General features: G+C 58.8%; 2 protein-coding genes across 2 annotated transcripts in view; one reads left to right on the forward strand and one right to left on the reverse strand.

Moving 5' to 3' along the window:
* The first annotated feature begins 657 nt into the window (after nucleotides 1-657).
* On the forward strand, nucleotides 658-4,020 carry PERCC1 (proline and glutamate rich with coiled coil 1). The gene is made up of 2 exons (XM_045285945.1): nucleotides 658-763; nucleotides 2,133-4,020. Exon 2 carries the CDS (start codon nucleotides 2,181-2,183, stop codon nucleotides 2,931-2,933), a length of 753 nt encoding a protein of 250 aa, XP_045141880.1. The 5' UTR covers nucleotides 658-763; nucleotides 2,133-2,180; the 3' UTR covers nucleotides 2,934-4,020.
* The window catches only part of CCDC154 (coiled-coil domain containing 154), a 21,631-nt gene continuing 12,808 nt past the window's right edge, over nucleotides 3,620-12,442 (reverse strand). Inside the window, exons 7-17 of the mRNA XM_004706137.1 lie at nucleotides 8,124-8,225; nucleotides 7,638-7,766; nucleotides 7,425-7,543; nucleotides 7,128-7,260; nucleotides 6,891-7,028; nucleotides 5,589-5,708; nucleotides 5,115-5,191; nucleotides 4,679-4,796; nucleotides 4,204-4,290; nucleotides 3,825-4,012; nucleotides 3,620-3,743 (exon numbers count right to left, since the gene is read on the reverse strand). Of these exons, the coding sequence (XP_004706194.1) occupies nucleotides 3,620-3,743; nucleotides 3,825-4,012; nucleotides 4,204-4,290; nucleotides 4,679-4,796; nucleotides 5,115-5,191; nucleotides 5,589-5,708; nucleotides 6,891-7,028; nucleotides 7,128-7,260; nucleotides 7,425-7,543; nucleotides 7,638-7,766; nucleotides 8,124-8,225 (1,335 nt within the window). The remainder of the gene's footprint in view (nucleotides 3,744-3,824; nucleotides 4,013-4,203; nucleotides 4,291-4,678; nucleotides 4,797-5,114; nucleotides 5,192-5,588; nucleotides 5,709-6,890; nucleotides 7,029-7,127; nucleotides 7,261-7,424; nucleotides 7,544-7,637; nucleotides 7,767-8,123; nucleotides 8,226-12,442) is intronic.

Consider the following 12,442-nt stretch of genomic DNA (forward strand, 5'->3'; position numbering starts at 1 on the left):
CCACAGTTGCCTGGCAGACTGGCCTGGTAGAGTCCTTCCCAGAACACCCAGCCCTTGGCACCCCCTTTTCGTGCTTGTACACACACACACACACACACACACACAGACGGCTGCCCCACGGGAACTGGTTCATAGGCCTGGCTGGATCATGCAGTCAGCCAGCTGATCCCATTTGGACCCTCAGAAGAAATCCTGACAATGTCCTCCCCAGAAAAGCAGCCACTGAAAGGCCTGTGCCGCCTAGTTCCCCCCAGACACACTTAGGTCCCCCTGGCTCCGAGGCAATTGGAAAAGACAGTGACCTGGCAGGGTGGTGGCAGCCCCCTCACCCTGGCCCTGGCCCTCATTGGGACCCATTTTCCCAGCCCCTAGGGAGGGAGGGTGCTCTCTGGATAAGGCTACTCCAGAAGTCAAAATAGCATGAAATTTAATTTTCCGCCTATTTGACACGGCCTGGTCGGGCCAGGATCGCTGTGGAGATAAGAGCCCTCGGACCAAGGGCGGGAGCCAGCTGGGCTGGAGGCAAACACTCCAGGGTCCCCCGGCAGGCGGCGGCCAGGTGAGGCCCAGCCCAGCACACCCCCCCTGCGGGGCTCTGGTTGCCGGGCGCTAAAGCAAACGGCTCTGTTTGCCCAGTCTGCGATTACAATGCCGCCACCGCCAAATATTTGCCCGCCCGCCGGCCGTCCGCTGCAGCACAGCTATAAATTCGAGACCCCAGGTGGGGCCAGCCTGCCCAGAGAGCACTCAGGACCTGGGCCAGGTAAGAGTCTGGCGGGTGTGGGCCGGGTGGGTCCAGGACTCTCCTGGGACTGCCATGCCACCAGGGGTGCAGGGGTCTGGCCTCCCCGCACAGCTGTGCCCCTCTGCCTGAGGGTGAGGGGTCTGGTATATAGGGGCCACTCACCCCCTAGAGGCCATCACAGCAGACTGACTCAAGGCTGGGGCCTGGGGCACCCATGTCTCACTGAGAATAGTCACCCCTAAAAGTCCAGCATTAGGACTGCCTGACCCTGGGCTGCCCCAACCCTGTGAGCTTGCAGAGGAGGGGGGATCTTCTGCTGGTGGGGGGAGCCGGAACTTCTGGTGCCGTCTGTCCAGATATACCCCTTCTTCAGCGAAAGCATGTCTGACTGTCTGGGGGCCTAGCTCTTTTTGCACCAAATCCCTTTCCTCCCTCCGGCCCTCCTACTGGTGTCCCTGAACTCCATAGCCATGAGGGGACAGTTGTACCCCTCCCTGGGGAAGAGGTCTTCTTCTGGGGCTCAGTCAGCCCAGAGTGACTGCTGGCCAAGTGGAGGACTACCCTACCCATAGCTCACCTCCCCTCACCCCTCCGAATTCCCCTGATACTGCCCCAAACCCAGTCCAGCCCTGCCCTGCCCAGGACCCCCACTCCCACCCTCCTGGGGGCCCCTTCTGGGTTGGGGACACCAATGGGAGCACCTCTTTTACACTCTTCTACCCAGAGGAAGACAAGTTAAACCTTGGAGTGCCTGCACTAGGAGACAGGGAGTGACACCTCAGGAGGGCCAGCCTGCCTGCCCCTCTCCAGCCTTCCTACCCCGACCCCCCACCCCCACCCCGCCATCAGCAGCCAGAAGCGCCCTGGAAAACACAGGCCTGCTTGTCAGAGAAACACCTTCTACCAACCCACCAATACCCTAGCAATCACAACCCGGACCAGGGGCTCCGCTCCCCTCGGCAAGCCCCCCAACCCTTGCACCCAGCCCCCTGGATTCCTCCCTCAGGCAGTGCCCAGGACAGTCTCTGCCACTTATCTCCATCCCCTCCTCTCCCCACCCACTGGCACAGGGGTTCCCCAACACTCCCCGATTTTTCACCCTTCAAGTCACCATCCAAAGCCCCCTCACCCTGTCACACACACACACACACACACACACACACACACACACACACACACACCACACCCCACACACCACCCCCACACCCAGCCCTCTATGGTCCTCTTCCTGCAAGTGGACTGTGTCCCCAGGGGCAGGAAAGGACATGTTTTCCTGCATGGACTTGGAGACAGGCCTGTCCTTAGGGACACAGCTCCTAGCCAGCCCCCGCCTCCCTGGGGAGGGGGTGTGCCACTGCTCACCGTCCCCCTATCCATCTGCCTCCAGCCCGCACCTGCTGCCCTCCGAGCCTGGTGGCCCCAGGACAGGGAGGAGATGGCGACCAGGGTGGCCCAGCCTCTGTTGGACTTCCAGCTGGCCAGCCCTTTCCACTTGCCCTTCCTGCGCTCAGAGCCCGAGCCCCCAGAGACCTGGGAGGAGGAGGAAGAGGAGGAGGAGGAGGAAGAGGAAGTGGCTGCGCTGGAAAGCGAGGAGCCTGGGGGCTGCAGCCCGTGCCTCCCCAGCGCAGGCGCAACCCCCGGGCCGGCCCCTGAGGGTACGAGCAGCCCGGAGACCGCGCGGCGTCTGCTGCGCTTCTCAGAGCTCATCAGCGGCGACATACAGCGATACTTTGGGCGCCAAGAGCAGCGGCCAGAACCCGAACCCCGAGAGCTGTGCGGGCAAAGTCGCCCAGCCGCCAGGTCTGCCCGGGAGCGCTACTACGCCGACCTGGTGCGCGAGGCCCGCGGCGCGACTCTGGAGGGGGCGGGGCCCGAGCCCGCCGAGCGTCCGGCGCTGGGCCCGCTGGCCGAGCTGTTCGAGTACGGGCTGGGCCGCTGTGCGGGGCCTGGCACGGGCCGCGGCCTGAGGTTACGGCGAAAGTACGGCCACATCACGCCCATGACCCAGAGGCAGCTGCCCGCGTCCTTTTGGAAGGAGCCGGCGCCCAACGCCCTGGGCCTGCTGCATCCCGGCACCCCGGACTTCAGTGACCTGCTGGCCAACTGGACGGCCGAGGCTGGCCCCGAGCTGCCGGGCCCCGGGACCGACGGCCAAGTCCTGGACGAGGCGTCGCTGCCCGAGGCCTAGCCAGAGGGCTGGGGACACAAGACTGCCTTATGCCTCCCCCCACCAGGACGAGCCCCCCCGGGGACCCCTGGAGGAGAGGTTGGGCTCCCCGCAGCTGGCGGCCGCCTCCGCTTCCAGGCTGGCCCCCTGGGAGCAAGCGCATAGGACGGGGGAGGAGCCCGCAAGAGGCTGGGGCCCCAGGGGGCTGAGCTGCTCCTGTCATTGCCCACCAACCCCGGGACTATGGGGGTTCAAGGCCATTACGGGGACACAGCTAGGTTGTTGTTGTTCTCTCCGGGACAGGAAAAAGGGCCGCTGCGCTCTGAGTTACAAGCAAACTCCACGGCCCTGCCCAGATTCGAGCCAACAAAACCCACTTCTCTGTCCCGGGAGGGCCGCAATGCCCCGCCCACTGCCCAGAAACTCCGCTCCCGCCTGAAACCCCTCCTCCCTCAGCGCCCGGGAGATGGAGCAGCCTTGATGGTGGAGGCCATCTGGCTAGAGCTCTGCCAGGACCTGGGTGAGGGCGTTTTTTGGGGGTCAAGAGACTCGCTCCCTCCTAGCCAGACATCACTGGCACCCAGAGTCCCTGCCAGGCGGGGATTGCTGGGAGACCTTGGTCACCCTCCCCAACTGGCTCCCCTCCCACAGGGTCTGTGCAGAGGCGGCTCAGAGGGGTCCAATTGGGGTCTAGAGTGCTAGCGGGTTTATTGCAGGGGTAGGGGCAGCGACTGGGGGTCCGTGCCTGGCTCTGCGCCGCGGGACTTCGGGGCCGCGCTCGCTCTCCGCCGGGCCACCAGCCTCAGGAGGACGGCTTTCCACCGCAGCCACCTGCCAGACAGCGGCTCGGGGACCATCCCTGGAGCCCCGCCCGCCCTGCCCAGGCCAGACCAGGCCAGCCCCACTGCCCACCTGGCGGCCTGGTAGACGCCCCAGTGGTTCACGGAGCCCTCCGAGCAGGGCGCCGCGTCCTTGACGAAGAATCGCTGGCGCACCAGGGACATGAGGACCCGGCGGCTGCCCAAAGTGAGCGCCCACGGGCCCTCCTCGCTCCACAGCCGCATCACGCTCTCGCGCAGCGTGGCGATCTCCTCCACGCGCTGGCGGGACACGGGCGTCACTGGGGCGGGGGACCGTGAGGGGCGGTGGGGCGAGGGGCCGGGCCAAGGGATGCGGAGTCAGACTGCAAATCAGGGTCTTGGCTTTTGGGTCCGCATGGCCCAGCCACAAACCAGACCAGACGTGCAGCCTCGCAGGCGGGCCGGCGGGGCGGGGTGGGTGGGCGGCTCACCAGCTTGGTCTCCGTATTAAACTTGAGCTTCTGGATGATCTGGTTGTCCTGCATGCTGCTTTCCAGCTTCATGATCTGGCTCTGAAACTGGACACGGCGCCGCCGTCGTGGGGGCGGGGGCGCTGCCAAACAGCCCCACTGAGGCCAGGCCCACCCCTCCTCATTCTCCGCGATAAGATAGCGCCAGAGGGGACCTGGGTCTGATAGCTAGCTAGGACTAGGCGGTAGGCGGGGTGGGAGTCTCCTGTCTTCCCAATCTGGAGGCTGACACTCCTCGGGTCACCCATCTGGACAGCTGACTGGCCAGGCAACACCCTCTGGGCTGGTTGTCCTGGACCAGAAGCTCAGTCCCTGGGGACTCTGCCCCCATCGGTGGGGTGAGGTGGGTGGGTGAAAGTACCACAGGGCCCCTCCTTCTCACAGCCCAAGACCCCGGACTCCACTGCCCTCCCCACCGGCCGGGGCCCGGGCCTACGGTGGCTAGCTTGCCCTGGATCTCAGCAATCTTCCGGACCGGCTGGCCCTCCTTGAGCAGCTGTACAGAAGACAGCAGGGCTGCCAGCTCGTGACGCACCGCCTCCACCTGGACCTCCCTGTGGGCATAGAGGGCTGGCCGCCCAGCTCTGGAGAGTCAGTGGGGCAGGGGGCGGGTGACGGGCAGGGCCCACTGATGGCCAGGCTGTGGAGGCAGAGACACTGGCGCAGAGCTCTCTCCTATGAGCACCTGGGGGGGTCCCAGTTCTCTGGGACCAGGAAGGGACTAACCTAGCAGTGTCAACCCAGCCTCCTGCTAGACCAGAGTCCTGTGGGTGAGCTGCTGGTTCTGAGCCACCCAAGAGCAGCACAGCATGTGGCTGGTGTGTGGGCAGGACAAGGAGGAAGGAAGGGTGTCCCCTGCTGCCCACCCTTACCTGGCTTTGCCCTCCGTGGCGATCTTCAGGTCTGACTCACTCTTGTGTAGGGAGCACTTGTCTGAGACCCCTTCTATCTGAGCACAGGCAGGCCAGGGCCAGAGGCAGCATCAGGCAGGCTGGTGACACCTCCTCCCCTCTGCACCCCTGCTCCCCCAAGCCCCCAGCATGAAACAGCTGGGGAGGGGAGAGTGAGATGGGGAGGAGTGGAAGGGAGAGGGGGGAGGGAAAGGGAAGATGGAATCGAGAGGGTGGGGAGCAGAGTTGGAGAGAAGAAGGCAGAGTGCTGAGAAAGGGAGGGGAAGAAGGGAGGGAGGGGAGAAAGAGGAGGGAGACACGGGGGAGGGGGAGAGAAGGGGAATGGGGGACATGGGAAAGGGAGGAGGGGGGAAGAGTGGGTCATCTTGGCACAGGCCAGCAGGGAACAGGGGCAGGGTGGGTGGGGATGTGCCCGTCCCCCACATCCCCACCCACCTGCTGGGGAAGGCTGTCCACCTTCTCTTGCACCTCCCTCAGGTGCACCTCTGTCTCCTGCTGCCACCGGGCCAGGTCCTCCAAGGGCTTCCTCCCGGGACCCTCCCACTCATTCTTCACCTGGGACAAGCAAAGCCCCGCGAGGGCCTGAGTCCCAGAGGAAGGACAGGTGGGTAGGTGGTGGACCCCTCCAGTGGAGGCCCTGGGGGTCCTGGGGGTAGTGTCTGTGGGACCCAGAAGCCCACACTCCAGGCAGAGAGCACCCGAGGTAGGTGTGGCCACCAGCGCCCACCTGGCTCTGGGCATGGACACAGACAAGTAGACACTCTGAACCTGGCCCAGGGTGGCCGAGCTGGCACACTCACAGAGTGTCCCCCAAATTTGCAGAGCACAGATGGGGGGCAAGTAGCTGTCCATAAGCATGTGCAAGAGAAGACAGCAGGCGAGACCCCCGGGAACATCCGGGCTGCTCTGACCACACACACACCCAGTGAGGCCACACGGCAGGCCCGAGAAAAATCCAAAGGGTCTCCCCCAAAGTACATACAACAGTTAAAAGTAGATGTAACCTAAGCACACATCCTCCCTACACACACGTGAATGGACTAGCAAAATGTGGCCCTTCCCTAGACAAAGGCACATGACTTGGCCGTAAAGAAAAATGCTACCACCACCCTGAGGGCAACTCAGAAACAACAGGCAAGCACTGGATGGGTCTGCTTAGGAGACATCTCAAACCCAACAGCACAGGGAGCAGAGAGCCCTGCCTCCCTTCCCCAGAGCTGAGCAGCTGGTGGTTTCCAACTGCTGAGCCTGCAGAGAGCAGCCCAGCTTGTACCCACTACGTCACCAGGACGCTTGTGCATGACATCGTGAGAGAGCAGGCACACACATAAGTAGCAGAGAGTAGATTAGTGGCTGTCTAGGGGTGGGGGTGAGGGGGTGGTCTGGGGGAGGTGAATACCCTCTCAAGGGGGTGTGGGGCTTCCTGAGAAGGGGCTGGGCACACTCTGAAGCTGAGTGTACAAGGGCTGTGCTAGAAACCACTGCACGCCCCCCCACCCCTCCACCCCGCTGCAGACATGCAGGCGTGTGGTGCATAGATTGTATCTCAGTCCGCTGCTCAGATGACAAGTTCTAAAGGGCCATTGCCCCATGCTGCCCTGGTCATCAGGCTCCCCGGAAGCCCAATCAACTGGGGTCTCCAGGAGTTTGCTGGGCCAGGTCAGGTCATCCTGAGCGCCACACCCACCCCCATCTTTCTGGAGGGACTCCTCCCTCCACTGTCTGCCCTGGGCTCACCTCAGACAGCCGGAGGCTCAGTGTCTGCTCCTGCAAGTCCAGCCTCCAGTTCAGGGCTGACAAGTGAGCTCCCAGGTCCTTCACCTGCCTGGTCAGCTCCTCCATGGACACCTCCAGGCTCTGGTTCTTCTCCCTGAGCTGACGACAAGGATATCCCGTGGAGGGTGTGTGCACGTCTGTGTGCAGGGAGCGGACTCGACCCCATGTGCTGTACACCCCACGCTCCTGACCACTCACCAGCCCCAGCATGCTATGAGTCTCCTGTTGAGCCAGCTCTCCGGCCAGCCGCAGGGCCTCGAGGTTCTCCTGCAGGTAGGTGGCCAGCTCTCCGGACTGGTTGTTCTCCAAGTGCCCTATGACATCCCTGGAGCTGGAGGCATGGAGTGACCACCCTCAGTGTCCAGAGGAGGAGCAGAGTGTGCCCTTGGCTCCAGGGCTTTTAGGAGAGCCCAGAGGCTCTCTTTGGGGAATCCAAGGGCCTGACCCTTTGGGGGCTGGCCCATTCCCAACCCCCCCTCCTGGTTCCCTGCGCACACCCACCGAGCTTGCAGGACCTGGTTCAGGGAGACCTGGTTCTGTCGGACGAACTTGGTTAGCTGGGCCACGACCCTGTCCAAGCCCCGGCACTGTTCTAGAAGGTGGGACTCTTCCTGCTGCTGGGCAAAGAGGCCCTGAGACCCCTTGTCCCAGCCCCGCCCAGCCCCGACTGCGCCCACCCGGGCCCAAGCTTACGTCCAGCCCGCGGACCTCACGCTGCCCTCGCTGGGCCAGCACGTGCTCGGCGTTCTGCTCCTGCAGTTTCTGCCAGCGGTTCTCCAGCTCCTCCCACAGGCCGGTCTCCGCCTGCAGCCGGGCGCCCTCCGCGGACTTCATCTTCTGCGCCCAGGGCGAGCCCATCGGCTTGAGGGGCCCCCCCGGGCCCCGCCCAACAGGCCCCGCCCACACCGCATCACCACGCCCTCTGGTCACGTCCCGCTCCTCCCCGCAGTCCCTCCATCCAAGGCCTGGCCCCCACACCGCAACTAGGGAACCATTTCTCAATCTCCATCAGCGGGCGCAGCCATGCATGCACCCCACCCTGGCCCATGCTCCAATCCAACTGCTGGCTGCTCCCACATCCTTCCTCATTGACCTCTGGCCCCACCTGCAGGCCCCTCAGCCACTAGGCCCTCCACCTCCCACCTGTAGTTCCCCTGCTCCCCCTCACCTCTACCTTCCCAGCCGGCAGCTCACCTTCTCCAGCGCCAGGAAGCTCTTCTGCAGGAAGCCACACAGCTTAGCCTCCCTCTTTAGGAAGCGCAAGCTCATCTCCTCGCCCAGCTTGGTCACCTGTGCCTGTGGGGCCACCTGGGTCATCAAGCGCCCTACTGTGCACCCTGCCCACCCTGTTCCCTTGTCACCCACAGAGCTTGTCGTGGAGAGGACTATGCTAAGACACCTGTCTAGGAAGAGTCACTGAACCCACCTACGCGGGGCCTCAGCTGGAGTATGAGCGTGAGAGGGCTCATGTGAGCGCACACACACACACACACAGCACACATACATACACCCAGACACACACTCCTGGAGGAGGACTCCGCCATTGCCCAGGATAGCCCCTTTCTATCTGCTTGCCGCAAGACCCAAGTCCCTCCTGGGGAAGTCCACATCACCCTTCCACTCCAGACCTTAAGGGGACCCCAGCCCACCCACTGAACCTCCACTATGCCAGGTTGGAGAGAGTGAGGAGGGCAGCCATGGGTGGAAGTGTGCCCAGGCCCTGCCTGACTGCCCGGAGCACATGTGGCTCATGGTCTTCACAAGGAGCCTATGGGATCATGATGTAGGGAGTAGGCTGTAGGACCTGTGTTCTAATCCCCTCTGCAGCCACAGGGTGACAACAGTTGTAGCCAAGATGGAAGAGTATTGACAATATGTGTCTGTATGCTCATTAAACTGTACTTCCAACACTGATTGATGTGCATGTGTATATTGCTTGGATCCACCATCTATGTTCCTGGAAGCAGGAGTCAAGAGATCAAGCGATGCCTTGTGTTGAGCCAATCTGCTGCACAAGACCTCTTCAAAGTGTTGAAACGCAGGATGTGACTTGGAGGACTGAGGTGCACCTGACCCAAGCCATGGTATTTTCAATCACCTCCTAAGCAAGTTGAACCAAAGTTGAATGAGGAAGACAAAAATGCGTTTGAATTGTGGTGCTGGAGAAGAATATTCAAAGTACTGTGGGCTGCTAAAAGCACAAACAAATCTGTCTTGGAAGAAGTACAGCCAGAACTTGGACGTCTGTGGGAAACTAACACTGAGGGAAATATGACTAGGACTATATTCCCTAACTTATAACAGAGGGAATCTGGAAAGCCACTAGTATTCCATAGTGGGGAAGCCACCACTTTAGGAAGTTAGAGATAAAGTCCAAGCATATTATCCTGCTTTAAATATCATTCCCACAGATTCTCCCCTAACAGTTATGCTGCCTTAAAGTGAGCACATGGTTGATTCTATCTCCCTATAGAAGCAGACATTATTTGGTTATTTCCTCCCACCCAGGCCCCTCCCCCAATACCTTCCCCCAACGCAGGTATTGGGTTTCCTCACCTGTGTGTGCAGGGACCTTTAGCTTTAGCTAACACCAACCTTGTGACCTATGTAACTGCTTAATATGCATGTCCTATGGCTACCTATAAATATCCCAAGACAGTGAAGATGCTCTCCCACTCTCTCTTCTCCCACCTCCAGTGGACCACCAAGAGGGGCTGAGGTGAGCATGCTACCATGAAATGTGTCTGACTCCTTTATTTTATTCTCTTTCCTATCTTCTATGACTTTCCTATAAGCTTTATATATTATCTCTGTACAATTGCGCCGACGGACACCTGGGTTGTTAGAGGCTGGCTTCCCCTGACAGACATGTTTCAGGAGAGGTCAATCCTGAAGGACATCAGGCTGGGTGGAGGGTCAGTGAGAACGAGGAAGGCCCTCAACCAGATGGATGGACACCGTGGCTGCAACAAGGGGCTCAAGCAGAGGGACAGTGGTGAGGACGGAGCAGGAGACCAGGTCGTGTTTGGTTGTGTTGTACACAGGGTCACTGTATCTCAGAACCTGACACGACAACAACTCCGTCAGAGTCACCATGAATTGGAATCCACTCAGTGGCAATGCATTAGCCTCCGGGGCTTGTTGTGATTACTGCTGCCATTGTTAGTAGCTCCTAGATTGGAGGCCTTTGAGCTAATTTGACTGTATGAGGCTGGCCAGATAGTGACCTTGGGGAGAGGAAGACAGACAGGACATTTGCACTTCCCAGAACACACAGTCAAGGATGTGCAAGTAACGTAAACATTCCAGGAAGCTTAGACTTGTCTCAATATACATCAGTCTCGCCAAACCCCAAAACCACTGCCATCGTGTCAGTGCTGACTCAACCCCTGTGGGTGTCCGAGACGGTAACTGTTTCCAGGAGTAGAAAGCCAGTCTTTCTCTCGTGGAGTTGCTGGTGGTTTTGAACTGCTGACCATGCAGATCACAGCCCAACACATAACAACTACACCATCCAGGCTCTAGGCATAAAAAAATGGGGTGGGCTGGGGGTGGATGGGGTGGGAGGAGCATTAGAACTGATTGTGATTGCACGGCTCATTTTAAAGACGATTTAACCACAGAGGTGGTGGGGGCAATATTGTAAAATTGATGTGGCGATGCTTGTACAATTCTCCTTACTATGATTGAGCAATTGAGCTATTGAATTGTATGATATGTAAATTATGTTCCAGTAAAACTGTTTTAAAAAAAGAGCAAAGACAGAAAACACACACACACACACGCACACAACGGGGGGGGGAGGGGGGATCTTATTTTTAAATATTTGTGAATTTCTCCACAAATGCACTCAGGACTTTGTGAATGTCAGCCAATGAGAACTCTGCTTGTTAGTTACTAAATTCTGTGAGCCACGCCCCTGCTCTCCCTGCTGCTTGTCCCAGCACTTAGCTTCCCATTTCCAAGTGCTTCCATTCCTATTCAACCTCTTTGCTTTTGATTTAACAGAGCGGATGGCATTTCCTTCCACGGCCTTTCTGGCAGCAGCACTGGGCTGTCGAAGGTGCCATGTTTGCTGTGGCCCCTGAGGCATCCAAGATCCAGCCGCCTCAGCCTCCTGGGAGAGGCTGTGAGGTCTAGGGCCTTCTCACATCACAGCTTGGCTCCTTTTGCACCATGGCGCTTTGAGTTTTACAGAGGTTTTATCTTGTCCTTGCAAGATGCTTTTGAATCATTGGTTTGAACATTCCTGAAAAATCTCAGTCTATCATCTGTCATTTCCGTGGGCACACGGCAAATAATGAAAAGTGTATGGGGCAATTGTCAGGAGTCCTGGTAGTGTAAAGGTTAAGAATTCAAAACCACCAGCTGTTCCAAAGAGAAAAGATGAGGCTTTCTGCTCCCATGGAGATTTTCGGTCTGGGACACCCACAGGGACAGTTCCACTCTGTCTTCTAGGGTCGCTCTGAGTTGGAATCCACTTGCTGGCAGTGAGAGGTTTCTGAGGGCATTGGCCACCATCCCAACGGCTCAGAACAGGACAAGGAAGAGCAGGGAGCACGTCAAAGCATCAGGCTGCCTGCTGGTCACAGACAAACCCCAGTGGCCCCCACATACATGGATTAGAACAAAACACTGCCCAGACCCCACAGGAGAGCCTATCAAATGTTTTCCATTTGACTTTGAGACTCTGATGATTTTGACTCTTGGTTCTCATCCTGCCTTTTGGACAGTCATGTCGCATCCAGAAGCGTCTTTGCGTTTCATCTGGAACTCCAGCCTGGTGTTTGCGCATGTTTGTTTCTGGGACAGTGTGGATAATCAGAGGCCACTCTGTGGCCCTTTAGATGATTTAAATTTGTTTTCCTGCAACGTACATGTGGTGTGTGTTTGTGTGTGTGTGTGGGGGGGGGGACTCTAAGGTGAAGCAGATTGAAAGGGATGCCTAGATTGATTAGTATCTAGAAGCTTCTAAAAGACATCAAGGCGGCCAATTTGCTTTCCTGTAGGGTACTGTTTATAAACTGGCAACCACATGTCAGAAGTGTGCTCCAGCTGTTCCCACACCTCCCTGATGCTCTCTGCACCCTGCAGGGGCCCCTGTGGGCAGCTCTGGTTACCTGCTCAGACTTGGATGACACACTCGGCAGCACTCCCTCCCCCTCCGAATCCACCAGTTACCTATTGGCAAAGCTCCCCCTGCTCCAATCAAATGATTCCGTAATTTAAAAAAACAACAACAAAACCTTCTCCTGCCATGCTTCAAAAGGCACTTACGTACCTAACAGCCCTACGAGGAAGACCACAGCACATTTTCTACCTGGTCTAAAGTGGAACATCCCACTAGAGCAGCGGTTCTCAACCTTCCTGATGGCACAACCTTTTCATAGAGCTCCTCGTGTTGTGGTGACCCCCCAACCGTAGCATCATTTTCTTTTTTTTTTTTTTAATTTTGTCAGTGAGTGAGTGAGTCAGTGAATTCTCTTTCCTATCTTCTATGACTTTCCTATAAG

Source organism: Echinops telfairi, unplaced genomic scaffold (assembly GCF_000313985.2).
Source record: "Echinops telfairi isolate 266 unplaced genomic scaffold, ASM31398v2 ScPeMD7_5;HRSCAF=22, whole genome shotgun sequence".
Classification (NCBI taxonomy): Eukaryota; Metazoa; Chordata; class Mammalia; order Afrosoricida; family Tenrecidae; genus Echinops; species Echinops telfairi.